Source organism: Trifolium pratense, linkage group LG5, assembly GCF_020283565.1.
Source record: "Trifolium pratense cultivar HEN17-A07 linkage group LG5, ARS_RC_1.1, whole genome shotgun sequence".
In the NCBI taxonomy this organism is placed as follows: domain Eukaryota; kingdom Viridiplantae; phylum Streptophyta; class Magnoliopsida; order Fabales; family Fabaceae; genus Trifolium; species Trifolium pratense.
The window spans coordinates 55,133,938-55,160,435 of record NC_060063.1 but is presented as its reverse complement, the minus strand read 5'-3'; the positions used below and the strand labels follow the sequence as shown (position 1 = coordinate 55,160,435).

The following is a 26,498-nucleotide window of genomic DNA, read 5'->3' as shown; positions in this document are numbered from 1 at the left end:
CCTTCATTCTACTACGCTATGCAAAGGTTACGAAATCACATAGCTCAACATTAGGAGAGTCGGAGGATCTTAACAAAATTTCCAGTAAGAATGTTAAGTTCAAATAAGACACCCTATAATACAAGTTAATTATTAGTGGCATCATGGAGTTGTCTTTTTGTACTTTTTTTAAACTTTATTATTAACCTCTACGGATAACAAAATGTCTTGTCCGTTCATAAGCAAACCGATAAATTGGTCATCTGGTCCTTAACTTTTGCAAATTAACAAATACAATCAACTTTTAAATTTTACCATTAGAGATTATTCAACAATTTTCTAATATAATTTTGGTCCTTCAGGGACTAATTTAACCGGTGATTTAGTTCATGCACAATTCTCTCATTCCATACGATCAAAATTTCATACAAAAAGAAGTCCCTATTAAGTTGACATTGATGTACAATTAACATGTTCAATTGACATGCCACGCCATAGTCTCTATACAATTCCGAGTTTCTATTTGACCGATGCTTACAATTTTGAGGAACAATTGCTCTATTCACTCGAAACTCGAAGTTCAAGCAAAAGTAGTCCTTTGCATTAGGATATATTTCATGAACTCTAAAATGTCCACTTCAGTGCACATTTTCATTTATATCAAAATGATAAGGTAATAAATTCGACCTAATATATATACTTATCAATACATATAAGACAAGGAATTAAAACATTACACTGAAGACAGTCACACAATTCAACATTTACTTACAAAACTGTACTCAATCAAGGGTTAAAAAAAAATAAGACATGATATTCCCTGTGAATTTAAAATATACCTACAGTGGGTTTAAGTACAAAAAATTAAATTCCCCAAAAGCTCTCTAAAAGGTATTATTACTAAAGACAAGCTTTTGCTATAAATCGACTTATACCATTCTGCCACGTCTTGTTACTGCAGTGTAATAAGCTGGAACAGCATAACATGGATACAACAAATTGTTCAATCAATGCCCAAACTGGAAAAAGGTTCAATTCCACCCTGACAAAGATAAAAGGGAGAAATAATCTGCATAATATATCTACTTTTAATTCAACTCTATACTATACTATACTATACCAAACAAAACTGGCAAAAATTATTGCTCAACTGAACTTTTTTTAAGTAAAAACAGAAGAAGCTAACATACCACTCGATAAATAGAACTCAAATTCAACCGAGAGATATGCCAATATAAATACATTCTAGCAAAAAATTGGAGGAGTGTGACGCCTTGTTACATGATCAACTTTTTCCAAAAATAATTTATTTGAATAGATGCATATATTTATGCAAGCATGCAATTATGGAGAGTAGTTTCCTTTTTTCTATTGGTAGAATGAAGAAATAACCAACTAAACTAATTTTACAGAAAAATGCTACTCACTGAGCAGTCATCATGAACACGCCATATGGTCTCGCCCAGAAGGTTTGCCACTGATAAGACTGTTAACTGAGGGAAATAGTTCTTCTCTGCCAGTGGAATTGTATTAGTTATGATAACTTCTTGAAATAAACCGCTTGACAATCTCTCTATAGCAGGAGGGCTGCAAATGCAAGAATAATGCATAAGTCACGAGTAAAATGCCTTGCGTCAAAAAACAACTATGTAGTATTAACCGTCATTGTAATACATATTTCGCATATCTTAATGTCAAAAGAAAACAAGAAAATAAATGCTACAAATCTTTTATTTTTTGGAATGGTACAAGCTTGGGGATGGTGGCAGGGGTTAAAGGCGGCAGAAAATGAAGGTGAGGCTCCAACACCATCATGAAAGTCAGATGCAAAAAGGATATCACAGTTTTCAAATCTCCCCAAGAAAAGGTAAAATACAGAGAAAAGAGGACAAGGCATCCTGTTAAATTGCTAATGATACCACACAGTGAAGAAAATAAGTGCTTTGGGGAGAGAATTTCGGGTTGGGGTGGGGAAGGGGACAGCGAGGAGGGGGTGATATCTAGTAAACAGGAAAGATAACTCTATCCAAGAGACTCCAATTATCATCAAAGCATAGTACTGTAAACCTCTTCCCTGCTTACTAACACTGAATAACCAATTATCAGTCACTAAAAACGTCTCCAAACCGGAAAACCCGAAATGCAATTAGCTGCTGCTGCTGCTACCAAGTGTAAAATTGAATCGGGAAGTGCTTTAGAACAACTACAGCACAATGACCAAAAACTATCAACTGACATCATAGTTGTTAGCTCTGAATTTGAAGGACAGATAATAGCTATTATACTAGCTAGGAGATGGATGGTCCTACAAGTTTCCATGTGTAAAACCCCAATTAGGATTACAGCAGTTTTCCTAACTTACCAAATGATCTCGCTCAGTATCCCAAACCCTTGACCAAAGGATGCCACTCGTAATAGTGATCCACGAGAATATTAAAGAGGGACAGAATATAAAAATTAAAAAAAGAAAAAGAACATAAGACTGAATGATTGCTACTTAAGGAAAACATATCCCTTGTTTGTCCATCCAATCTATGAATCTATTTATAAACATTGATGGCCTCTAGGTCACTCGATCAACAAAACCATCAATTAAGAAACTGGTAGTCTGGTACAGTATAAACCAACTCGTACCAAGACATACTTAACACACATTGGTAGTACAAACATGCATGTTAAAAGAGAAAAAAAGTCCCTTTATTTTCACTTCGCTACAATTGACCTGATTAAGCTTCCTCAGCAACACAAACCACAATTTGAAATAACTTATTGAAAGAACATCAAAGCTTATTATACCTGAAAACAGCGTGTGTAGTGCATGCATAAACTTCTCTTGCCCCTTCTTGATGCAACAGAGCCGCACCTTTGGAGATGGTCCCTATAAGACAAATTCACAATTTATTAAGGATCATTGATAAGACTTGTTTGTACCAAGCTGTAGCAAGAGAGAATTGACACAGACAATCAAGAATCTTAGAAGTATAAATTATCCCTAGTGGCACCAAAATTTAAGCAAAAGATTATTATTTATGCCAAATGAAGCAACCATCAAGTTTAAGCTGTCAGGTATATAAAGCCTGGAATGATTTGCATCTATAACAAGCGCCTTCACGCAAAAGCCCATTGCACTCTAAAGTTTCGAGAGAGCACATGTCCAACATACAATTTTTGTTATAATCTAATTAAACATGTACATAGTTGAGCTGCATGGATTGAATTCCTGACCACTTGGTCAATAGATATATTGATACATTTTTGAGTAAAGCCCTTTTATTGATCAGAAATGTATAAGTTTTGACTCACTAATATAACTGATTACAGGGTCATAGTCTCACCCGCAGTATCAATCATGTCATCTACCATAACTGCTACCTTTCCCTTTACATCACCTATCAAATTCATCACCTGCAAAATGAGGTTCAACCAATAAGAAAAACCTAAAGTTTCTTCAATCTAGAATATAAATATGCTTCATTAGCTTGAAGGGAAAAATAGTAGTAAGCAGTCAACCCTGAGTGATCTTAAGAAGAGTACATTAAAATACCTCCGCAACGTTATGTCCATGACGCCTTTTATCAACAATAGCTAAAGGAGCATCAGATAACTTTTTGGCAAAAGCACGTGCTCTAGCTACACCACCAACATCTGGTGAGACAACTACCAAATCATCCGAACAAATAGTCTTGCTGGCAAGGTAATCGAGTATAACAGGCTGGTAGTGGCACAAAAGAAGATTGACAGTTTTAAGGTAAGAACTTAAAATCAACCACAAATAAAAAATGCATGCCTGAATGGGGGAAGAATGTTTCAATACATTTAAGAATAGCAAGCTTTGGGGTCTATTAGGTCAGGAAGAAAATCAGAAATTAAAAATTAAATTGTTCAAAAAAGAAATTTAAAATTAAAAGTTCATATATTCAATAAAATAGGCATGTCGCTAGAAATTGTCATTTCCATTCATAGCATGCTTGTTTGTGTTTTAGCAGATCAAACATTTTATTGTTCAAAACTAATATACACTAATGACAAAACCTATACTATAATCTAATCTATTACCTGTCCATACACATGATCAACTGGAATATCGAAGTACCCCATAGACTGCCCAGAGTGGAGGTCACATGCAAGAACACGATTTGCTCCTGCTTCTGTGATTAAATTTGCTACAAGCTTAGCAGCAATTGATTCACGCCCTTGAGTCTGAAACAGTAAGTAATGACCATATTTTAACTAAACTGAACTTGAATGTGATATCGTTTGAAAACATTATAGAAAACTTTCTATAATACTCTACAAGTAATGCTAGATAACATTTGTAGAGCTAAATATATATGACTTCGAAAGGTGTACTTTTGCAGATGTATGTGGAATATGGTTGGTCTAATGACTTGGATATTGTCATCTCCTTACCTTTCTATCAGCTCTAGCATATCCAAAATACGGAATGACCGCAGTAATAGTTTTGGCTGAAGCTCTCCTACAGGCATCAATCATTACCAGAAGCTCCATAAGATTCTCATTCGCAGGAGGACAAGTGGGCTGCACGAGAAACACATCACACCCCCTGACACTCTCTTGCAGTTGGACATATATCTCACCATCAGCAAAACGTTTTATCTTAATTTTTCCCAGATCCAGGCCCATATAGCATGAAATTTCCTATTTAAATGCAAACCAAAACATTTAGTAAATAAACAAATATTCTCTGGTGTTATAACATAAGATTTCAAATATCATTAGTAAACAACAAAAGTATATATGTTCATTAGTTCAATACCCATTCCTTATTAACCTAAATCATATTATATCACGAGTCAGTTTGGAATCCAAACTTCTCTATGAGGACATGGTGTTTGTCCGAGCTTATCTATTGATGTAAGCACTTGACAAGGTATTTGGGATAATTTATGAAAACAACTTATGATATGTCAATAAGCTCTTTTCCATAAGCTTTACATGAGAGCTTATGCAAACAACTTATAGCTTATATAAAAACAATTTGACCATATTTTCTTTTTTTTACAAATATAATCAGCTTATACAGATCGGGATCGCTTGCAGTAGTGGTTCCAAAAAGAATACAACAACAAAACAGAATACGCTGCAAACAAATTAAACGGTCGAGATGCAAAACTGTGTTAAGCAGTAAATGCATCAAATCCAATACCTGCTTATACATAAAGCTCTTGTACAAAAGGCCTGTTTGGATTGGCTTATTTGAGCTTATCTGACAATGTTCATAATTTTTTTTTTTCAACTTCTTTTTAGAAATTCACCAATATAGCTTATGAAAATAGCTAGGATATATAAAAACAATTTTTATTGATTTTATCTTTTTCTATAAAAATAGTTTATGTAAGCTTATACGTAAATGCTTATCATGTAAGTGATTGTGCTATAAGCTGCAAATAAACTGATTATCGAAACAAACCCTAGAAATTAGGTTTTATATCTAAAATTTTCAAAATATACTCTTACATTTAATTTCACTGTGAACTCTCCAATAATTTTTTTTTTTTTTTGAAAACTTGGTATCCAGCTCTAGGATCGACTAATCTAAGGGACCAATCCCACCGCCCACTTGCAGGGGGTCCCATTTAAAGTCAAAGTTTTTTTTTTTTTTGCTTAGCCCACCGAAATTGGCACCAGGGGATGGAACCAAAAACTCTCCAATAAGTTAATGTTTGTAACCTAATTTTAATTAAAAAACTGTAACAAGCTAGAAAGTAATCGAATAATTTGAGACTAGTAATGAGATTTGTAGATAGATACCTGAGCGAGTGCAGGATTAGCGGTACCGGAGAAAATACGAAGACGATTTTTGTTAACGAGATCATGGATGCTGCGAGTATCAGGAGCGAGAAGAAAACTGGGAATGGAAGTTGTAACGTTAGGTGAAGATGATTGAGTTGAGCGATATGGTTTTCCGTTGTCGAAATTAACAGATTGAACTACATTGTTACATCTCTGAAATCAATCGAAGAAATTCAATATTCAGTTAAATCAGGAAAGAGAGAAAGAAGAGTAGAGAGAGAGTTACTTACGACGGAGGAGTTACGGAGGGAGATGCGAGGACGGGAAGGATTGATTGGAGAAGAAATGAAAGAGGAGGATTGAAGTAGAGTGGACATGGTGATGTCAGGTGTGTTACTGAATGTTACGCTCAATTCGGATTTATACTCTTTTAGTCCATGCTTTGTTTTTTTATTTTTTATTTTTAATCAAACATTCATGCTTATGTTATTGGTCAAAAAATAATTAAATGCATTAATACAATTTTTTTTTTTTGGTCAGGTAGCCTAGTGGCTTGAAATTCCACCTTTAAAGATGGATAAGTGGAGTGTCCAGGGTTCGAACCCTGGCTCCTGCATATAAAATGCTGATGTCCCAACCAATTGAGCTAAGCTCATGGGGACAATGCATTAATACAATTTTATGTTCATGTATCTGGTATTATTGATCCAGATATATTAGGACCAAATAAATTATTTTTTAAGGAATTTTTTTTAACAAGTTATTTTTTAAGGAATTAATTTGTTTACACCGTCAATCAATCAGGGACGGACCTTGAGGGGGGCAAGCAGTGGCCAAAGCCCCTCCTCCCCCTCAATTACATACATATATATACATATTATTCTCACTTAAATGCAATTTTGGTTATCTATTTTTAAAAAGATGAAGTTTTACTTACAAAAAAAAATATAAAGTAGTTTTGGTTCCTATTTTAAAAATTAGCTTTTTGTCCTCCAATTTTAATTTTTCTTGAGTTTTGGCCCTCAATTCGATTTTAAAGTCAATTTTGTTAATGTGGCATGGTCATTAATGACATGGCAACGCCTAACTGGACAAATTAATTATACATATCATTATTAATTTCCTTAAATCATACTTTATCCGGTCCTTTTTATAAGGAACAATTTGAAGGAAAAAAAATTGGTCATTTTTATAAGAAACAATCATTAAATTTATTCTTACAATTCCATTTCTACCCTTATGAAATTGTATCCATTCCAAAGTTATGCATTAAATTAGAGTGACATATTCCCTAAGGATAAATTAATATACCAAGGTTAGTTTTAGAATAGATTGTAAATTTTTAGAATTTTTATTAAGAGAGATAAGGTTTCTTGGTATGTGTATTTTTTTCAAATTGTTCCTTATAATAAGGACCGGAGGGAGTATATCATATATAATTAGTATATTATTTATCATTTACATTATATATTAATTGATATGTATTTATTGTGTAAAAATATTTATGTTGTAGAACAATTATAAGTGTTGAGTTATTAAAAATATAATCTTTTAATTAAAAAAATTAGTTGTTTCAAGTGGTAAGAGTTTTGGATCTCTTAAGTAAGTGATCAAAAGTTTGATATTTGGCTCTTACACATGAACAAAATTCGACTGAGGGGGAAGAACTCATTTTTTGTGCCCCACATAATCTCTGGAGGCGTTTAGTCATCACTCACTATTAAACAAAGGGTAGGGAATAGGTCAGGCGGCCTACAGGCGCCTTCGGCCTGGCCTGTTTATTCAAAATGTTAGGCTCAGGCTTTGAAAAAAGCCTATTTACATAAATAGGCCAGACTCAAACTTTTAAACAAGCCTACAAAGCCTGATAGGTCGGCCTGTTTATATTTAATAATAATTATTTATGTAATATTATTATTTATATAATAATTTTATTATGGCATACTTAACTTTGTCGTAATCGTATTTGTTATTTTATTAGCTTTAAATTCTTGTGCTAATCATTTTATTAGATTTTTCTTAATGCTGTAGAAATTATAAAAATTTAAATGTGAAATAGGCTTTAAGGCTTGTTTAACCTATTTAAAAAGATTATATAGAGTGATTAAAAAAAAACTATATAGAGACATTTATGTAACACAGACTTTTAAATAGGCTACAAGATCAGACGAGGCTTTAAAAAGGCTCAGGCCAGGCCAAAAAAAATTGCATTTGATAGGCCGTAGGCCATGCTTAGGCCTGAAGAAAAATCGTAGGCCAGGCTCAGGCCTGTCAAAGCCTGACCTGGCCTATTCCCAACCCTAAACAAGAACTTCATAAAAATAACACTATAACATAAAGAAATAAATTTACATGGACTGCGTAACAAAAAAATATACATTCATTTTTATTATTTTACTATTTTTCGGCCCCCGGTATACTAAGCTTCTGGATTCGTCCCTGCCGTCAATATAAAATTATTTTAAACATACATCTATTTTTAACGAGAAGATTAAAAATACATGACTTGTCATATTAATTAAATAATATACCAACATGATTTAATGCATGTGTAAATGTGTATATAAATTAAACTCTATTTTTAACGAGTCTTTTGTAGAAGCTCTCTTCTGACTTAACAAAAGGTTATTAGTTTGAATTCAGCCCTGAGAATACAACAATGTTAAATCTTTTAAAAAGAAGATTTTCTCACACATTGCGATCCTACCCGACTCAAGAAATTAGGCTTGTAATTGTAGGAAATGAATATGATTCACATAAAAATATTTTAATATTTAGAAAAAAGAACAGCAAAGAACCCTTACAATCTAACACCGCTGATAAATAATCAATGCGGACTCATAATCATACTTCAAATTAGTCAGAGGGTTTGCAGTTGCACACACATTTGCCTTACTATACGAATGGCAAACTTTGACCTCTCAATCAAGCAAGGGCCTAATCTTATGAATCAACCTTCAGCCAACCAAGCATCATTCACACCTCGCAATAATACCATCTTTGCTAGCACCACCGGCATTGGGTCTAACCCATCCTTCCTCGGGTGAGTTCCAAGAAATCAAGGTTTGAACTTGCTGAATATTATGAGCAACACTACTACTCTTCGCATGCAAGTAATACCTTACTAAGGCCGGACAAAATCCTTATTGTGCACCTCCATATTCCTCCATTTTCAAAGAAAGTGGCCGCTCCGCTGGTAGCTCTTAAATTCGACCATGAAAAACCTACCTCACGACCAAACTCATCATATTATATTGCTAGTATGTTAAAGAAGAAATGTTACTTTGAGAAATGTAATTTCAAAGTTATTTTATTTGTGTTAAAGTAGTGGTCCAACACATAGTTTGATAGATTTGTTGCTGGTTTGAAACAGTTACAGAAGAAATGTAAAGTTTTCATCACAAGTCACAACTCTAACAATATGAAGTAGCATTCAAACCAAACAGCCATCAATTAGAAAAACCAACTTTGCAGGGATTTGTGAAGCTGCAGTTCTATACATTATAATTATCATTATTATTATTATTACATTTGCAAACATCAACACAGTCATCTGTGCTTAACTCGGTGTCCTATTGATATGTCAAAACTTTCTACATAGAAAAAACAATGCATTTCCTGCAGATTTACGCAAGATTTTAGCTCCCGACAAAAGTGAGCATATTTGGAGCAAATGGTAGGTACTGAGAATATAGGTCCAAGCTTCATGAAGAAACTCCATATGGAAGAAGTGCAGCAGCCACAATACGACCTTCTTCGTTCAATATGTTGTAAGTTGACGCTGCGTTTCTCTAGTAAATAATAAATGATTAATAATTAACTAATGTAACATTCAAAATTCAAAGAGAAGCAATCAAACTAGCAGTGATCTCATATTTCCCATTATCTCATGAGAATTGTACTATGCATAACCTTTAAGCCACATTTATATTAAAATCAGTTTCAATAAATAATTTTTTCTGACAAAAGTTTCAATAAATAATTACAATTGCAAACAGTGTAAACAGATTTTACACAGGCATTCAATCATATTTCATCATCTCATCACATTGTAAACGGAGTTTTAAGAGGTAACATTATGATGTGAAATATGTTAAAAACCTAATTAAACTGTCAATGTACATTTATCAAACTCGCAATCTATAACTACAATACATTGATTGATTCAAATAAAATGAAAATTATTCCACCCAACTATTTGTTGCCACGTCATTGTAAAGAGTTTGACAGATGCATTTTAGCACAGTCAAACTCTTTCAAATTTCAATGATGCGGTAAAAGATAATTGAATGACATTGGCGAAATAATTTTACATTAATATCATATATCAAAATTAAACTACTTCCTAACTAGTATTAGTACAACCATGCCTGAATTCTCTCGTCATCTATTTTGAACATTAATTTTCTCACCATTTGTGAAATCACCATTTCCCCTCTGTACAATGTCCTAAGGGACTATGTACTCGTTTACTTTATAATATTTTATCAAACACAATAATAATGCACCAACAATGTAAGGTGAAGTAAAACACAATAATTAGAATCATATATACCGAGTCAACAGCTTCTAACTTCATGCCAGTAGACCGAATAAACCGTCTTAGTTCAGGATCAACATGTTGAATGTTCCTTCCACAGCCAATAATTAGAATCTCTGGCAAATAATTCTTTCAATTTCAGTTAACATGGATCAAAAGCAATTTTATAGGTGGTAATAGCTTTGATATAGTAACATAATGAGCAAAAAGCAGGGTCTTGTAATTAATTCAAATCAATTAGCTAAAAGGGGCAAGAGGGAGAGGATAGTAAAAAGAGAATTAGACAAATTCATGAGAAATTGAAATTATGTTGTTTCAAATAATCGTGACGGTGTGATGCACATCGGGCTTTAAGGTCCCAACCCAACTTAACATTTAGAAACTACAGGTACATACGCCTATACGTATCACTAGTCTTCGATGTTTCAATCACTTCTCAAGTGAACTAGAAAAATAATCATGAATTAAGTAATTTCTCATCTATAAGGCATTATATCAAGTGTCCCCACAAAGCATCCAAATAGAAAAAATGAAAGCCTACATATAATTGCACCCAAAAAAGAGAAGGGAAACCAGAAAGTTTAGCCAAATAAAGAATAGCAAAACTGAAAAAACCAACCTGGGATAGGGCGGACAATCTGAAAGAGTGACAAGCTGTAACAAGAAAGAAGATGACAACATATAAGATACGAAAACAAGATAAATAATACAAGCAGGTATGGAACTAGCAAATCACGGAAAATAGAGGCATGTTCAATTTCTGTTATGCAGCAGTACTATAGCGCCACTATAACCGCTATTTGACAATATTTGTACTAAATGGTGTATCAGGGAACAATGGTGATTCATTAAAATTTCACTACACTATAGCTCCACTATTTAACATTGAACTAGTTCAACTAGATTGTTATGATGCATTCACTTTCTGTTTCTTTGTTTGTTTGATGATTATCACACAATGATGGTTACAACTTAGATCCATTTTATTAGAGGGGCTAATCAATCAAATGATTCATTGTCATTTATCAGAGGTTATCATCCACTTCTCTTGGATGAGTGATTACACAAATCAAAATGGGATTAGGCATACAACCATTAGGAGGGAATTTGGAATAGCCACACATTAGAAAAGATAATAGAATCTCGTCTTACATTTTTTGGACACGTATGAAAAGTACCTATAGAAGTACTACTACTGGTAAGGAGATATACCAAATTGATGGCAGTAAAATAGGTAATGGTAAAGGAGACTAAAGACAACTATAGGTCAAGCCATTAAGAGAGATTAAGAGATAAACCGTCAACTTTGGACCTAATACATTACAAAATTTATGGTGTCGACCGATTCATGTAGCTGACTCCACAGACCAGAAAAAGGCATGATTATTGTCGTATCATCCATTTTGTTCATTCATTCTCAAAACCGATGATGACATACAAAATAAGGAAGGAAGAAACAAGGGAAAAAAAGAAGAAACAAACCTATCAGCAGTGATCTCAGAAAACTTCTTTGGTTTCCAAGACATGATCAAATTTCCAACACAAAGCAAACTTCCTTCATATTCAGTTCCATTTACAGTAAACCCAGTATCATTAAACCTACAATTTTTTCCCCAAAAAAAATACAACCATGTTAAATCGCTGCAACAATTATTGGCTATATAGTAATAGTATAATGATCTTCACTAAAATTATTCACATATAAAAAACATAAATAACCCAGTTCACATTCAACTCTCTTCCTTGAACCCCATATCTAAACAAACTAAAAAAACAAAAATTTGAAACAACCCATTAAGCAAAACTAACTAAAACTCAAAAATTTGAACAGCCCCTTTAGCAAAGCTAACTAAAAATCAAAATTTCCAAACAACCCATTAAGCAAAACTAACTAAAAATCAAAAATTTGAAACAACCCATTTAACTAAACTAACTAAAAATCAAAATTTTGAAACAACCCATTATGCAAAATGAAAAGAAAAATCGAAATAATATGAAATGAAAGGAATAGGGTACCCTTGAAATCGGAGTTGATCTTCAGGGACATTGTCAATGAGATTGATCTGATCGTATAAGGAGAAAGCACGTCGGAGAGAGGGCAAGGAATTGTGATTGGGATGATTGGGATTGTGATGAGGTTTGAGCTTGAAAGGTTGTTCGTTGCGGAGAGTGCGTATGAGGTTTGGAAGCGCTGTTACTGCTCTTTGCCTTACCGCCATCTCTGTTTCTCCGATTTCTCCAGCTTCCCAAACCCACGAAGTCCGTTTTTTCTTTCTGGGTCACTTCAGCAGTCAGCAACCATCTCATGGGTATCCACTGACCCGACCCGACCCAATGAATATGGAAATGTACAGATTTTTTTTTTTTTTTTTTTACAATAGAGAGGTGACTTGCGGGCGTAGAGATTTTCACTAAAGATGAGTCAGATAACGCACCCATCTTTTCTAAGGCATCCGCACACGCATTACCTTTCCGTAGCGTATGGTTAATCGCAACCTCCCAATCTCTAGCGAGGAGTTGACGAATACTGAAGACTTCATTAGCGAACCTGTGGTGAGCAGACACACCGTCCCGAATAAGGTTAACGGACTGAAACGAGTCTGAGTAACATGTAACCCGACGGAACCCACTTTCCCAACATATGTGTAAACCATGTAACACAGCCATGAGTTCTACGAATAAGATACTTCGAACATTAGCAGCTCCGTAGAAACCCAAAATAAAAATACCGTTATGATCCCGAATCAGACATATTGTATTTAAAAGTATATATTTTAATTGATCTAAAATTTAAATAAAATAAACAACGCTATTTCGAGAGATTGAAAGAGAGGAATGAATGTGTTGTTGTTGTGGTTGGCGTATGTTACAGTTACAAGTACAAAGTCACAACAAGTACAAGTTATATCACAATTGTAGTGCTCTTTCTGCACTCATGTTACCACAATCACTCTCACCCTTTCGTCCTCTTTCTTCTTCTTCATTTTCCCAACCAATAGTTCCAGAACAACAACAACAACAACAAAAGCCACAACTACGAAGCTCACAACTTGTCTCATTGGAATATGCTGACCTCAACCTCTCTTACGATTTGGTTTGTATTTTTTATTTTATCTCTAAACGGATAATGTATAATGAATTTCTGTATTATTTCTTTTTAACTATATTATGTTTTTTTTGTCAAATTTCAGAATCTGGGTCATGGCAGAATCAGGCAACATGTCAATCCTTTCAGTCCTTCTTTCTCTGTATGTTCCTTTACTACATACACCAATCTCATATTTTATCCATATTCATTATAGGCTTAAATAATAATAATTAAGTTTCTAGTTGTTATGAGCTCAAATGGTTAATACATTGGGAAGAACCCGAGTTCAATTCCTGTGTGGAACAAATCCTTGGCCAGATAGCTGAACTCCTGGTTATCAGGGTTCCCTTCGAATAGTTATCATGAGTTTGGTTTGGTTTAATGGTACAAAACACTATTTTGACCTCATTATCATGAGTAGGGTTAATAAAAAAAATATGTTTTTACTCATAATCGCTTCAAGCGGTTAATGAGGTTCACCAAAGGACGAATCATTAGGAAGAATCCGAGTTCAATTTTTGGCCAGAACAATTCTTGACTAGATTTTACTTAGGTCTTAGCCGAATTCTGGATTATCAGAGTCCCTTTTCCCAAAGAACCATTGGCTTAACACACAAAAAAATAATTATCTTGAGTTTTGTTTGGCTTAATGGTATGGTACCCTTTTCAATCTCTACAATATAAAACTGCAGAGTTTTATATTGTAGAGACTAAAATATAAGTACACAGGGACTAAAACAACAAAATTATTAGGACTAAAAACATATTTAATCCTTCATCATATTATATAAACATTTGTGATTAAAATATATATTTTTGGTCTCTGTAAATTATATTTGTGTGTGATGCTGATGTATGGTTTGATAACTATTCCATCTTTTGTCACTTCACACTAATATATATCTAATCACATTTCAACACTTTGTCACACACTAATTTTATGAGTGCTATATATTGATAAGATTAACCAGATACAGAAACCAGACATAATAGGCATTTGGTTCAGTGAATCCTTCTTTCTTTAATTGTTTATAAGAGGGTCTTTTACTTTCCTCTAATGATTCTTTTTCTTGATTGATAGACTCCTGCACAAGTACCAGACTGGAACCAGGTCTTTGCAGACCCTACATTGCCACTCATGGTGGATATTGGATGTGGTAATCTGAATTTCATTGATAAGTTTATTTTGTTTTATGCATTTGTTCTTGATCGTTGAATTTAGCACACATGTTATCGATTGTCATTGGCATGTGGAAGTTGATAATTTACATGATCTATTATTTAGGTTGGATTTCACACTTTCTGATGTATTGAGCCAAAACATCTTGTAATCAAAGTGTCAAATATTTTCATGAACTTGAACAAGATGTGGTTAATGAGTAGGCGTGTTGTCAAATAGAAGCTATAGCAGCGCTATAGCGTAGTAGAATCTGAACAAATCTCTATTGTTTTGTGATATGATATTTAATACAAAGTGTCGTTAAATAGAGGTTATTGCGGCGCTATATCGATTTAGCCTTATAAAATTTGAACAAACCGCTATTTTCTGCAATCCACGATTGATAACATTGTGTGTAGCTCTTGGACAATCAAATAATCATTTCACTTCCAATTAAACAGCACACTTACTTCTTCATCTATATCTGTTGTTGAAAATAATGTCAGGAAGCGGCAGGTTTCTTATGTGGCTTGCAAAAAGAACACCTAAAGTGAGAAATTATTTGGGATTGGAAATACGGCAAAAGGTAGGAAACAATTTTCTTTTTGTTTTAAATGTCCTTGATGATTACTCCCTTCCCTTTCAGTAAATTTTGTTTTCGTATTTTGTTATCGCACATTCAGCTTAGATTAGAGGGATATCGTTTCGTATGATTTTTTATACTTCAATTCCATGTGCAGATGGTCAAGCGTGCTGAGGTATGGCTAAAAGATCTGGCTCTGGATAACATGTACTATCAATCCTAAACTTTATTTTGACGGCAAAGTAAATATATACAAACATTATTTTTAACAACGCTACAATAATGACCGCTTTTACACTGAATTGCAGACATTTCTTGTTTGCAAATGCCCCAATTTCTTTCAAGCAGTTGGTAGAATCATATCCTGGACCCTTGCAGTTAGTTTCAATTTTGGTGAGTCTTTCTAAAAGAACTAAAGAGAAATTGGGTGCCACTAACCTAATGGCTTATTGGCCGGACTTGGATTGCCTGAAGCCACAATTCCACACATTCACGTTTTCAGGACATCGGTGACCGTTGGGTTGAGATCCGATGATGCAGAAAGCAAGAAGATTTTGATTTTTTACAACTTTAAAATACCGAGCTTGAAATCTTCGATCCAACAACAACCAATGTGCTGACTACGTGAATGCGTGAGATTATGACTGCATGCGATCCAAATCACTTGTTAGCTACATTGTTGTTACCTAAAGGTTTTACATTCAAAGGTCTTTTATATAATAGTTAATGGTTTCCCTCAACACATGCAGTGTCCAGACCCTCATTTCAAGAAAAAACATCATAAAAGAAGAGTTTTGCAGAAGCCTTTAGTTGGTGCTATCGTAGATAATTTATCTCCTGGAGGACAGGTATATTTTCTGCATCCTCTAATATATAGGACAGTTTTTTTTTTTTTTTTTGACGGCTAATATATAGGACAGTTGTCATCATAAAGATTGTGTATATTTTCATGCCTGCGAGACGACTTAAGAGAGTTGTTTTCCCTTTTATGGTTGTGTTTATGACAGGTGTTTATACAATCCGATGTGCTTGAAGTGGCACTTGACATGAAAAACCAGCTTGATGAAGTTAATGCACTTAGTCACATAGATGCTTTGAACCCTGATATATTGTGTGATAGTGAAGGATGGTTATTAAGCAACCCTATGGGGATTAGGACTGAGAGAGAGATTCACGCAGAATTCGAAGGAGCGAAAATCTATCGAAGGTTGTACGAGAAGAAGCAGATGTGATTGCTTTGTCAAGCTTGAATTCAATCCTGTCTTAGAATGCTTGCCAGTATTTTCTCTCTTGCTGCTGGATATTCATTTATTCCCTTTTTCTTATAGTGGGTTCTGTATTTTGAAATATTTATTTGTTTTGTAACTTAAGAAAGAAAAATACTTACAAATTTGTAGGTTTTATCGAGAAGTTACATGAAAGAGTTTATGGAAAAGATTATAGTTAAAATTATTTGATTTTTAAGCTGCTTTTCATGAGTGATTGTTCAAATGTTTATTGAAAACAGTTCGAACAAATATATTTTGACTTTCGTTTATTTTAAGTCTAACTCAACTGACAATATTGATATTTCTAGCTCAAACCTTATCTCATCCAAGGCACCCTTAACACACTCCCTTCACGCTAGGACTGAACATCTAATGTGTGACTTGAGTAGCCTAATAGCAATGACCTAATACCATCTTAAAATTTGTGTTGGTTTAAACTTAAACTCAACTTTACAAAATAAGGTGAGTATTGCACTCACTTATAAATCCATATTCAGGTCTTATCTCATTCAATGTGAGACTCTTAACACTATGTTGGACACCTTCACCCGACTTCGAACTTAATACCTCGCAGTTATGTGAGTTTCAAGTGATGTTTATCACATTGTATACCAAATTTTTTTTAGAATATAGATATATATTTTGTTTTTTCTGAGATGTCCTTACCAAAGTGGAATATAATAGTTTAAGCTCCCAATTTAAGAAAAAGTATAACAATCATGTTTGTAAAAAGAATAAAGTTATATTCCATTTTTTCAACTAAGACATATATTCCATATTGTTAAGTGGAGCTTGTAATATTCATCATCAAAAAGCAAATGCTTAGAAACAACGCATGCATTTTAAAATTGAGAAACTAAAACTATAAGAATAGGTGAAGACCTTTGGTTAATTTTATAGAAACCATTTGCAGTTGAGTAAGCACCAAGCAACTGTTATTAGTACTTTTTTCTATTTTTTATTTTGCATACTGTTGCCAACAAAATATTGTATGTTGCAATGTTTCTTGGTTTGAACTTGGCTTGAAATGTTATAATTCCTTTTCCTTTCTTGGTAAAATTCCAATATATTTTTGCATCATGATCAACTTGGTTTCTTAATGGTTTTGAATTACACCAATCATTCTCTTTGTTTTTTCTATGATTCTTCCCTACTCTTTGGCTTGATCATAATAAAAAACATTAAGGTTGTTCAAATTGTTCCCTTGTTGCATCATAACCTGCCCCCCGGCACGTTAACACGTTCCGTCCCGTAAGCTTTGGGTTGTGTCTGTCCTGAACCCGAAAAAAGACGGACAGAAAATGGGGACAAGACATGAACATGACAGAAAATGGGGACTGAGTCTTGGTTTACCCTTGATAATATAGAGCCTATTTGGACCGATTTATTCGAACTTATTAATTGACACAACTACTTGTGAGACTCTCTGAGAGAACTTATGAAAACAGTTTACGACTTGTCCTTGTCCATAAACTGTTTTCAACTTATTATTTCCAAAAGCTCCAAGATAGTTTATAAAAATGATTTCTTGCTTATAAGAAAACAATTTGACTTTATTTTATGTTTTGTTATAGCAATATAACTTATATATAAGCAGTTATATGATAAACGTATATGCTATAAGTGCTTAACTACACAGTTTATTTAAACAGATATTTTTTTATATGATGTATTTATATTTTTGCAATTCTGAAACTGTTTTAGGCTGAATCAAGATGAGCCATGGTAGACACAATCATGAGTCTAGTGAAAGAAATCTGTTTTCAAATGGCTATCCAGTAGGTGGATCCTATTCCTATCCACCTCAAGGAGGCTATTATCCACCACAAGCTGCATATCCACCTCAAGGAGGTTACTATCCTCCACAACAATATCCACCTTCTGGTTATCCTCAATCAGGATATAATCAACCAGCTTATCCTGTATCACATGGCTATCCATCTGCATATCCTTCAGGTACACTTCATCATCCCAATTTTCGCAAACTCGACATATTCAGGATATCTTTAGGCATGTCGAGTTTGCGAAATTTCTGTTTTTAAAGGTTTCTACATGAAATAGTCAAAACAACGACGTGATAGTTTCGTAATTAACAGTTAAAATTAGAAACGTAAATAGAAAATGTGATGTCAACACCACCACCAACTACATAGCTTTTACACGACTAATATAATGTTTAATTCATTGTGAGAATCACGGCCACACACCGAAAATTTTGTAGAAAGCTACACTTTGGAGCTTCAACAAAATCACCGATTTTTCCAAATTGACCGCTCATCCAAACATATACTAAGTTTTGTTGGCTACATTAATCTATCAACGTTATTAGGTTTCAAAATCTGTGTTGTCAAATAACGGCTATAGTATAGCGGTAATTTTAACAAATCACTAATGTTCTACAATACACAACTTAGTACAAAGTGTTGTCAAATAGTAGCTAAAAGCCTAAAACAGTATTGTAGCACTTTAATTAGCATAGCAAAATTTGAACAAACCTATACTTTGTGCGATCCGAGTTCGACAACATTGATCAATAATGAAATTATAGCTAAACCACTAAACCAATGTTTTTGTGAATGTTTTCTTTCTTCTAATGCTTCTTGCATAAGTTACATACTCAAGTCATATTTGATATTACATCTTTGTTTTTCAAACTAGAATCTTCTCACACTATAGAATGATTCAAATGTACTGATTTATTGTTGTTATTGTTATAAAGGACATGGTGGTGGTATAGGAGGATTGTTTGCAGGAGCTGCGCCTGGATATGGTTCTCACCGTCTGTCACATGGACATGGAGGTTATAATCATGGTTATGGACATGGAAAGTTTAAGCATGGAAAGTTTGGCAAGCACGGAAAATTCGGCAAGCGATGGAAGTGATGCAGTGGCGAATATATTAAATATGCAACTTTGAGCATGATCATAATAACTACTGAATTTTCAGATGAATAATGTATGCTAATTGTTATTAGCAAGATACTAAGTTTCAATTGGATGTTTTTTGTTTATTTAGCACTATTACTATCTTGTACCAATGTGTGTGGATGTTGTATGTATGTATGTATGTATATGAAAGCCCTCAACTTAGGGTCTGTTTGGATACATTTCTTGTTTGCAATTTGCAAATGCCACAATTGATTTCAAGAAGTTTGTAGAATCATATCCTGGGAGCTTGCAGATAGTTTCAATTTTGGTGAGTCTTTCTTGATACATAGACGAAATGACAAGTCATTAAAAACTCATACACACAAAGTAGAGGGACAAAGGTTCCAATCCTGGTCATGGTGTTCAACCTAACAATTTCGACATTTATGCCTGTCAAGCTAGAGTTTGTGGACAGTTTGGTAAGTCTTTCTAAAAGCACTAAAAAGCAAAATTGGATGTCACTCAGCTAATGGCCTATTGGCAACATTTTTATTTATTTTTATTACAAAGAAAGCTTAACGCTCGGAGGAAGAAAAAGGCTACAACAAAACGAGAGGCATAAATCGTCAACATTATTGTTCCTTAAATGTTTTACTTTTAAAGGGCTATTATTTATAGTTAAATGATTTCGCCAAAGACATGAAATGTCAAGATTTGTTGCACGTGCCACGTGGTTAGCATGTGTTAAAGGAGTACCAAATGAGTTTTAAGAACGATATCTAGGGTTCAAACCTAAAACCCTAAAAACTAACATAATCATTAACTTACTAAGATAAGATTCACCCAAACGTGCAACCCTCATTTCTTTTTTTTTTTTTTTTTTTTGAGAAAATATAAACGAAACAAAAAACTTATTTAACCCTTATATTAAATAATATATATATATATATATATATATATATATATATATATATATATATATATATATATATATATATATATATATATATATGTGTATAGTTTTTTGGTACATAATAAGGTGAGGAATTGAAGTGAAAGAGATTTATGAATGGGTTTTTGGTGTGGTTGGCGTATGTTACAGATACATAGTCACAACAAGTTAATGTTACCACTCTTTCGTCCTCTTTCTTCTTCTTCTTCTTCTTCTTCTTCCTCTATTTCTCAAGCAGTAGTAACAGTACAAGACCAACAGCAACTACAAAAGCCACAACTGCGAAGCTCACAACTCGTGGCATTAGAATATGCTGACCTCAACCTCTCTTACAACTTGGTTCGTTTTCTAATTACCATTGCAACTCTAAGTATAATGAATTTATGTGTGTGTTTTTTTTAACTATATTATGTTCCATGTCCAATTTCAGGATCTGGGTCATGTCAGAATCAGACAACATGTCAACCCTCTCAGTTCTTCTTTCTCTGTATGTTTATTTACTATACCAATTCAAATGTTTCCGCATTTCATTTTTTTTCTTTTTCATATTCATTATAGGAGGGGTCTTTGTACTGTAGTTATCTCTAGTGCTAAAAAGTCATGTTTTGGATTCGGGAGGTCGAGTGAGTTTAGCTCAGTAGGTAGGGGTCGAACCTCAAACACTCTACTTATTCACCTTAAATGTGAAATTCTAGCCACTAGGCTACCAGACCAAAAAATGTGTCTTGGATTCAGGATGTCCGGGTTTGAGCATCGCTAGTGTGTTTGGAGGGAGGTAAGGTATCTTTTTGAGTACTAAGGCCTTCCCTGCCTTGGATTGAGGCATCATCCCCTCACCCTAAATTTTTTTCCATAAAAAATAAAGTGAGTGCTTAGTCTTATACCGACTTTGAATGAATTAAATGTTGGATATATAAGAGAGATGATCCTTGTATCTGATGCCTTAGAGTTTTGGGTGAAGATGTGTGTCTCCCTCTCTTGTTGGTCATGGACTATTGGTCCGTTGTGACTCTCGTGCTCCCCGTACTTCCCAACACTTTGCATTAATATTTGACTGTGATACTGAAATATAGTTTGATAACTACAACATGTTTTGTCATTTTACACTGACATATTTAATCATATTTCAACATTTTGTCCCACACCAATTTTAAGAATGATATATTGATAAGGAAAACCAGGCATAATTGGCATTTAATTCGGTGAAATTCTTCTGTCATTCATTATTTCAAAGGGTCTTTTTGCTTTTTTCTTGATAGGCTCCTGCGCAAGTACCAGACTGGAACCAGGTCTTTGCAGACCCTGCATTGCCACTCATGGTGGATATTGGATGTGGTAATCTGAATTTCATTGATAAATTTATTTTGTTTTACTCATTTGACCTTGATTGTTAAATGTTAGTATGTGTATGTCTGTTATTGATTGACTTGGATATCATGTTTGTGAAAATTGATTATTTACATGTTTATTATACAATAATTAGTACAAAATGTTTTCAATGGCAACTATTGCGGCGCATAGCGCTGTAGTATTGTAGAAATTGAACATTCTGCAATCCACAATTGAGAACATTAAGTAGCTCTAGGACAACCAAATAACCATTTCACTACCTGATAAACAGCACACTTACTTGTTCCACCATATCTGTTGTTGAACATAATGTCAGGAAGCGGCAGGTTTCTTATGTGGCTTGCAAAAAGAACACCTAAAGTGAGAAATTATTTGGGATTGGAAATACGGCAAAGGGTAAGGAAACAATTTTCTTTTTGTCGCTTTTTGTTTTGAACGCCCTTGTGGTTGTGGATTACTCCTTCCCACAGTAAGTTTTGATTTCTTATCTTGGTATGGCACAATCAGCTTCGAATAGAAGGATATCGTCCCATCTGATTATGTATACTTCCATTCATGTGCAGATGGTCAAGCGTGCTGAGGAATGGGTAAAAGATCTGGCTCTGGATAACATGTACTATCAATCCTAAAACTTTATTTTGTTGGCAAACTAAAACATCTCAGCAAATTATTTTTAACAATGCTGCAATAATGACCAATTTTTTTACACTAAATTGCAGACATTTCTTGTTTGCAAATGCCCCAATTTCTTTCAAGCAGTTGGTAGAATCATATCCTGGACCCCTGCAGTTAGTTTCAATTTTGGTGAGTCTTTCTAAATGATGTCGCCCAGCATGTGCAGTGTCCAGATTTGTCCCGCATAGTTAGTGTGGTTGATGAGCTAAGTGGCACCATAAAAACTAACGTAACGGCTATTTTACTAACATTTGTCTATCCAAAAACATGCATGCAGTGTCCAGATCCTCATTTCAAGCAAAAACATCGTAAAAGAAGAGTTTTGCAGAAGCCTTTGGTTGGTGCTATTGTAGATAATTTAACTCCCGGTGGACAGGTATATTTTCTGCATGCTCTAATACACTTGTACTTCTCCTTTGATCGTTCGTTATGGCAATTCAAATTTATCCGTGAACACAATTCTTAAGGGGAATTAACAAGATATGCTGATTTGTAGAACAGTTGTTATCATAAAGGTTGTGTCCCTTTTAGACGAAATTTATGGAAACTTACAGCAATGTTGAGGGTCGGTCTTTTTTCTCGTTTTGTTCTTAACTCATCATTATGGTTCTGAATTGCTCTTTTAATGATATTTCATGACTGCGAAAAGACTTAAAAAGAGTTGTTTTCTTTCAAGAAAGGGAACTTCGGAAGAGAATAAAGTAACAGTATCGTGTTTTTGGCCGTGTTTATGACAGGTGTTTGTGCAGTCTGATGTGCTTGAAGTGGCACTTGACATGAAAAACCAGTTTGATGAAGTTGATGAACTTCGACACATAGATGGTTCGAACGCTGCTATATTGTGTGACAGTGAAGGATGGTTATTAAGCAACCCTATGGGGATTAGGACTGAGAGAGAAATTCATGCAGAATATGAAGGAGCGAAAATCTATCGAAGATTGTACGAGAAGAAGCCGATGTGATACTCGGTTCACACGCATATAAAAACAACAAAATTTAAAATTTGTAGGTGTTATTGAGAAGTTAGATGAAAGAGTTTATGGAAAAGATTATAGATTATTATTATGTTTTTCTTTTCATTGTTTTGCACATGTCTTTCATAGTGATTATATTATGATTATTCACTCCTATGAAGCTCTTTCACATAATCCAATAAAAAAACTTATCTCAAAAAAATAAGTTTCTCATTTACTATGACCATTTCTGTCCTGACCAGTGACTACATTAACTATTTTATGAATTAAATTTTGCTATCATATCAATTCTAATTCATATCTTCCACTCACTCTCTATATGTTAAATGGGAATAAATCTCTACAGAAAGAAGAAAAAAATGGTTACAAGATGTTTTTTTGCTAAAGAATATATACTTAGAAGATAGATGTATCACTACCAATAAGATAAGATATCATATTTTATAATGAAAAAATAGTGAAGACCACAAAAATCATTTTTTTAATTAGTATATTTTAAAAACTTATTGAAATTTTTCTTAACAAAAATAAATATAATTGTAGAAATTTAGTCAAAACAATGCATAATTTTCCTCACACCCCATCCAAAACGGCAGGTGAAATCCATAAAAATTATTAACCAGATTTGGTATTTAGGTGAGCTTCAACCAACTAACCCATTGATGTATGCTTTTCTTGATACAAATAATAACTAGAAGTAAAGGTTCAACTCAACCGAAAATGCTGATATTGTTAGGCTGATACATTTACTTGAGTTTGAATCTAAAATCTCATCTCGCAATTGTGTATGAATTTCAAAGGGTGTTTTTCACTTTATTTACAGATGAAAACAAATTACCAAAGAATTACGAAAAATAGATGTGTGAAATTTTATCACATATATGATATTTTGTTTTTTGTTTTTAAAGATATCCTTACCAAAGTGGAATATAATAGTTTAAGTTCTCAATTTAAGAAAAATATATATCAATCATGTTTGTAAAAAGAATAAAGATATATTCCATTTTTATTTTTTTTGACTAAGTAAGAGATATATTCCATTCCATATTGTTAAAATATTAAGTGGAGCTTGTAATAATCATCATCAAAAAGAAAATGCGTAGAAACAACGTATTCTTTTTCAAAATTGAGAAACAAAAACTATAAGAATAGGTGAAGTTTCATCACCTTTGGATGGTTTTATAAAAAGCATTTGCAATTGAGTAAGCACCAAGCAATAGTTATTAGCATTTTTTTTTTTTTTTGTATATTGCAATGTTTCTTGGTTTGAATTTGGCTTGAAATGTTATAATTCTTCTACCTTTCTTGGTAAATTTCAATATCTTTTTGCATCATGATTAACTTGGTTCTCCATGGTTTTGGATTCCACTAATCAATAATCAATATGATCTTTGTTTAATCTATGATTCTTCCTATAATTTCCCTTTTGCTTGATCATGAAAAATGAAACATGGGTTTGTTCAAATTGTTCCCCCCTACTGCATCCTTTGATTGATAATTATGATTGTGGTGATGAAATAGGAATCGACTTATTTTGAGCTTATCGGCTAGTATAGGCACTTACGAGCTTATGGAAACAGCCTTTGACATGTCTATAAATTGTTCTTAGCTTATTTTCATAACCTCTCTAGGATAGTTTATTAAAACTTATATGAAACTAATTTAACTATATTTTATCATTTGTTACAGAAATAGCTTATACATAATCAGGATGAGCAATGGTAGAAACAAGTATGATCAAGAGTCTAGTGAAAGAGGTTTGTTTTCACATATAACAGGCTATCCAACAGCACCACCACCATATCCTCCACCACCTGCTTCATATTCCTATCCACCAACAGCCTATCCACCACCTACATATCCGCCGCAAGGAGGATATCCACCTTCATCGGGTTATTATCCGCCACAGTATCCACCACCACATGCAGCAGGAGGGTATCCACCTTCTGGTTATTCTCATTCTGGATATCATCATCATCAACCATCTTATCATGCCCCACATGGCTATCCATCTGCATATTCTTCAGGTATGTTGATCATGCTAATTTGTTATCATAATAAACATACGAGCATGCATATAAACTTAAGATTTACGATATAGTCATGGGCGGATCTACAGCCCGGGCACTTACCCGGGCACTTGCCCAGGCTGTGGTAAAAAAAATTGGGATTTTAGCGATTAGTTTAAGGGAAATGATAAAGTGCACGACAAGATTTGTCGTCCAAATTGCACGATAAGTGATTTCTACCCTTTCTATTTGTTTCTCTTATTTGATTTGAATTAAAAATGATTATTTTCTAATGGTTCTACTACAATTAATCCTAATTCATGATTTATTTTGGTGGTAAGTGATGCTTTGATACGTGTAGCATCTTGCAAGACTTTGGTATGTTTGACCTTTATTCCATTGCAAACTATAGCTAATGACGGTGAGGTGGTATAGCAACAATGTTTAGATTATACTTACTTATTTTTAATTAGATAAATTAGCATTAAACCCATCAAATGAGTATATTGCATGGAGTTTGTGTGTGGGTCGTGCAACTTCGTGTCAAGAGGATGTCGTGCCATATAGCACCACTCTTAGTTTAAGGTAAAAATGAGATTTTTAGAGGTTAGTTTAGCGCAAAACTGTGATTTTTCAGTGCAAAACTGAGATTTGTCCAGACTTTATAAATTTTCTGGCTCCGTCACTGGATATAGTGATTTATATTATATGATCATGTATGAATTTTCATATAGGTTATGTTATGTTATATTATGCACAATATATACTGATTTATTGTGGTTATAAAGGGCATGGGGGTGGTTTAGGAGGATTGTTCGCAGGTGCGGCGGCTGCTTATGGTGCTCACCGTCTATCACATGGACATGGAGGATATCATCATGGTTATGGTTATGGACATGGGAAGTATAAGCATGGAAAATTTGGCAAGCGTTGGAAGCATGGTAGGTTTGGTTTTGGCAAGTTTAAGCATGGAAAATTTGGTAAGAGATGGAAGTGATGCAGGGTACAATATATTTAAATATGCAACTTTGAGCATGATCATGAATGCTGAAATTTTAGATGAATAATTTAAACTAATTGCTATTAGCAATATACTTAGTTTCAATTGGATGTTTCCATTGCAATGAACAATTTTTTTCATTTGGCATCACTATATATTGTGCAAATTTGTGTGGATGTTGTATGTATTTATATGAAGCGCTCAATTTTCTTTAGGGTCCGTTTGAGTTAGACAGTTTCTCAATTATATTTTATTTGAGCTTATTATGAAAATAAGTTATGACATGTTGATATGCTGTT

The 26,498-nt window shown here is 33.8% G+C and overlaps 6 protein-coding genes across 11 annotated transcripts; 4 read left to right on the top strand and 2 right to left on the bottom strand.

The window, feature by feature from the left end:
* Positions 1-692: 692 nt before the first annotated feature.
* On the bottom strand, positions 693-6,146 carry LOC123883305 (ribose-phosphate pyrophosphokinase 1). 2 transcript variants are annotated; one of them, XM_045932063.1, is made up of 9 exons: positions 6,024-6,146; positions 5,752-5,946; positions 4,390-4,638; positions 4,036-4,179; positions 3,524-3,691; positions 3,315-3,384; positions 2,776-2,857; positions 1,407-1,566; positions 693-1,021 (listed from the first exon to the last, which is right to left on the bottom strand). In XM_045932063.1, the coding sequence occupies exons 1-9, from the start codon at positions 6,108-6,110 to the stop codon at positions 983-985; spliced, it is 1,194 nt and encodes a 397-aa protein (XP_045788019.1). In that variant the 5' UTR covers positions 6,111-6,146; the 3' UTR covers positions 693-982. The 2 variants fall into 2 exon arrangements, with proteins under 2 accessions (XP_045788019.1, XP_045788020.1); XM_045932064.1 differs by having other exon boundaries at positions 693-949.
* A 3,012-nt stretch (positions 6,147-9,158) lies between these two features.
* On the bottom strand, positions 9,159-12,547 carry LOC123883304 (NADH dehydrogenase [ubiquinone] 1 alpha subcomplex assembly factor 3-like). Its single transcript, XM_045932062.1, has 5 exons — positions 12,290-12,547; positions 11,756-11,872; positions 10,893-10,927; positions 10,289-10,389; positions 9,159-9,524 (listed from the first exon to the last, which is right to left on the bottom strand). Exons 1-5 carry the CDS (start codon positions 12,490-12,492, stop codon positions 9,438-9,440), a joined length of 543 nt encoding a protein of 180 aa, XP_045788018.1. The 5' UTR covers positions 12,493-12,547; the 3' UTR covers positions 9,159-9,437.
* Positions 12,548-13,086: 539 nt separating this feature from the next.
* On the top strand, positions 13,087-16,555 carry LOC123883303 (tRNA (guanine-N(7)-)-methyltransferase-like). Its single transcript, XM_045932061.1, has 8 exons — positions 13,087-13,367; positions 13,465-13,521; positions 14,443-14,518; positions 15,027-15,106; positions 15,261-15,310; positions 15,412-15,496; positions 15,853-15,951; positions 16,111-16,555. Exons 1-8 carry the CDS (start codon positions 13,113-13,115, stop codon positions 16,333-16,335), a joined length of 927 nt encoding a protein of 308 aa, XP_045788017.1. The 5' UTR covers positions 13,087-13,112; the 3' UTR covers positions 16,336-16,555.
* Positions 16,556-17,165: 610 nt separating this feature from the next.
* Positions 17,166-19,392, top strand: LOC123883302 (glycine-rich protein A3-like). Of its 3 annotated transcripts, none has more exons than XM_045932060.1 (3): positions 17,166-17,288; positions 18,076-18,327; positions 19,091-19,392. In XM_045932060.1, exons 2-3 carry the CDS (start codon positions 18,087-18,089, stop codon positions 19,252-19,254), a joined length of 405 nt encoding a protein of 134 aa, XP_045788016.1. In that variant the 5' UTR covers positions 17,166-17,288; positions 18,076-18,086; the 3' UTR covers positions 19,255-19,392. The 3 variants fall into 3 exon arrangements, with proteins under 3 accessions (XP_045788016.1, XP_045788014.1, XP_045788015.1); XM_045932058.1 differs by having other exon boundaries at positions 17,273-17,424; XM_045932059.1 differs by lacking the exon at positions 17,166-17,288 and adding an exon at positions 17,294-17,312.
* An 886-nt stretch (positions 19,393-20,278) lies between these two features.
* LOC123883301 (tRNA (guanine-N(7)-)-methyltransferase-like) lies at positions 20,279-23,364 on the top strand. The gene is made up of 8 exons (XM_045932057.1): positions 20,279-20,530; positions 20,622-20,678; positions 21,451-21,526; positions 21,858-21,937; positions 22,105-22,154; positions 22,261-22,345; positions 22,494-22,592; positions 22,954-23,364. Exons 1-8 carry the CDS (start codon positions 20,309-20,311, stop codon positions 23,176-23,178), a joined length of 894 nt encoding a protein of 297 aa, XP_045788013.1. The 5' UTR covers positions 20,279-20,308; the 3' UTR covers positions 23,179-23,364.
* An 893-nt stretch (positions 23,365-24,257) lies between these two features.
* On the top strand, positions 24,258-26,413 carry LOC123883300 (glycine-rich protein A3-like). 3 transcript variants are annotated; one of them, XM_045932053.1, is made up of 3 exons: positions 24,258-24,392; positions 24,880-25,217; positions 25,988-26,413. In XM_045932053.1, exons 2-3 carry the CDS (start codon positions 24,902-24,904, stop codon positions 26,194-26,196), a joined length of 525 nt encoding a protein of 174 aa, XP_045788009.1. In that variant the 5' UTR covers positions 24,258-24,392; positions 24,880-24,901; the 3' UTR covers positions 26,197-26,413. The 3 variants fall into 3 exon arrangements, with proteins under 3 accessions (XP_045788009.1, XP_045788011.1, XP_045788010.1); XM_045932055.1 differs by having other exon boundaries at positions 24,281-24,342; XM_045932054.1 differs by having other exon boundaries at positions 24,366-24,498.
* Positions 26,414-26,498: the final 85 nt, after the last annotated feature.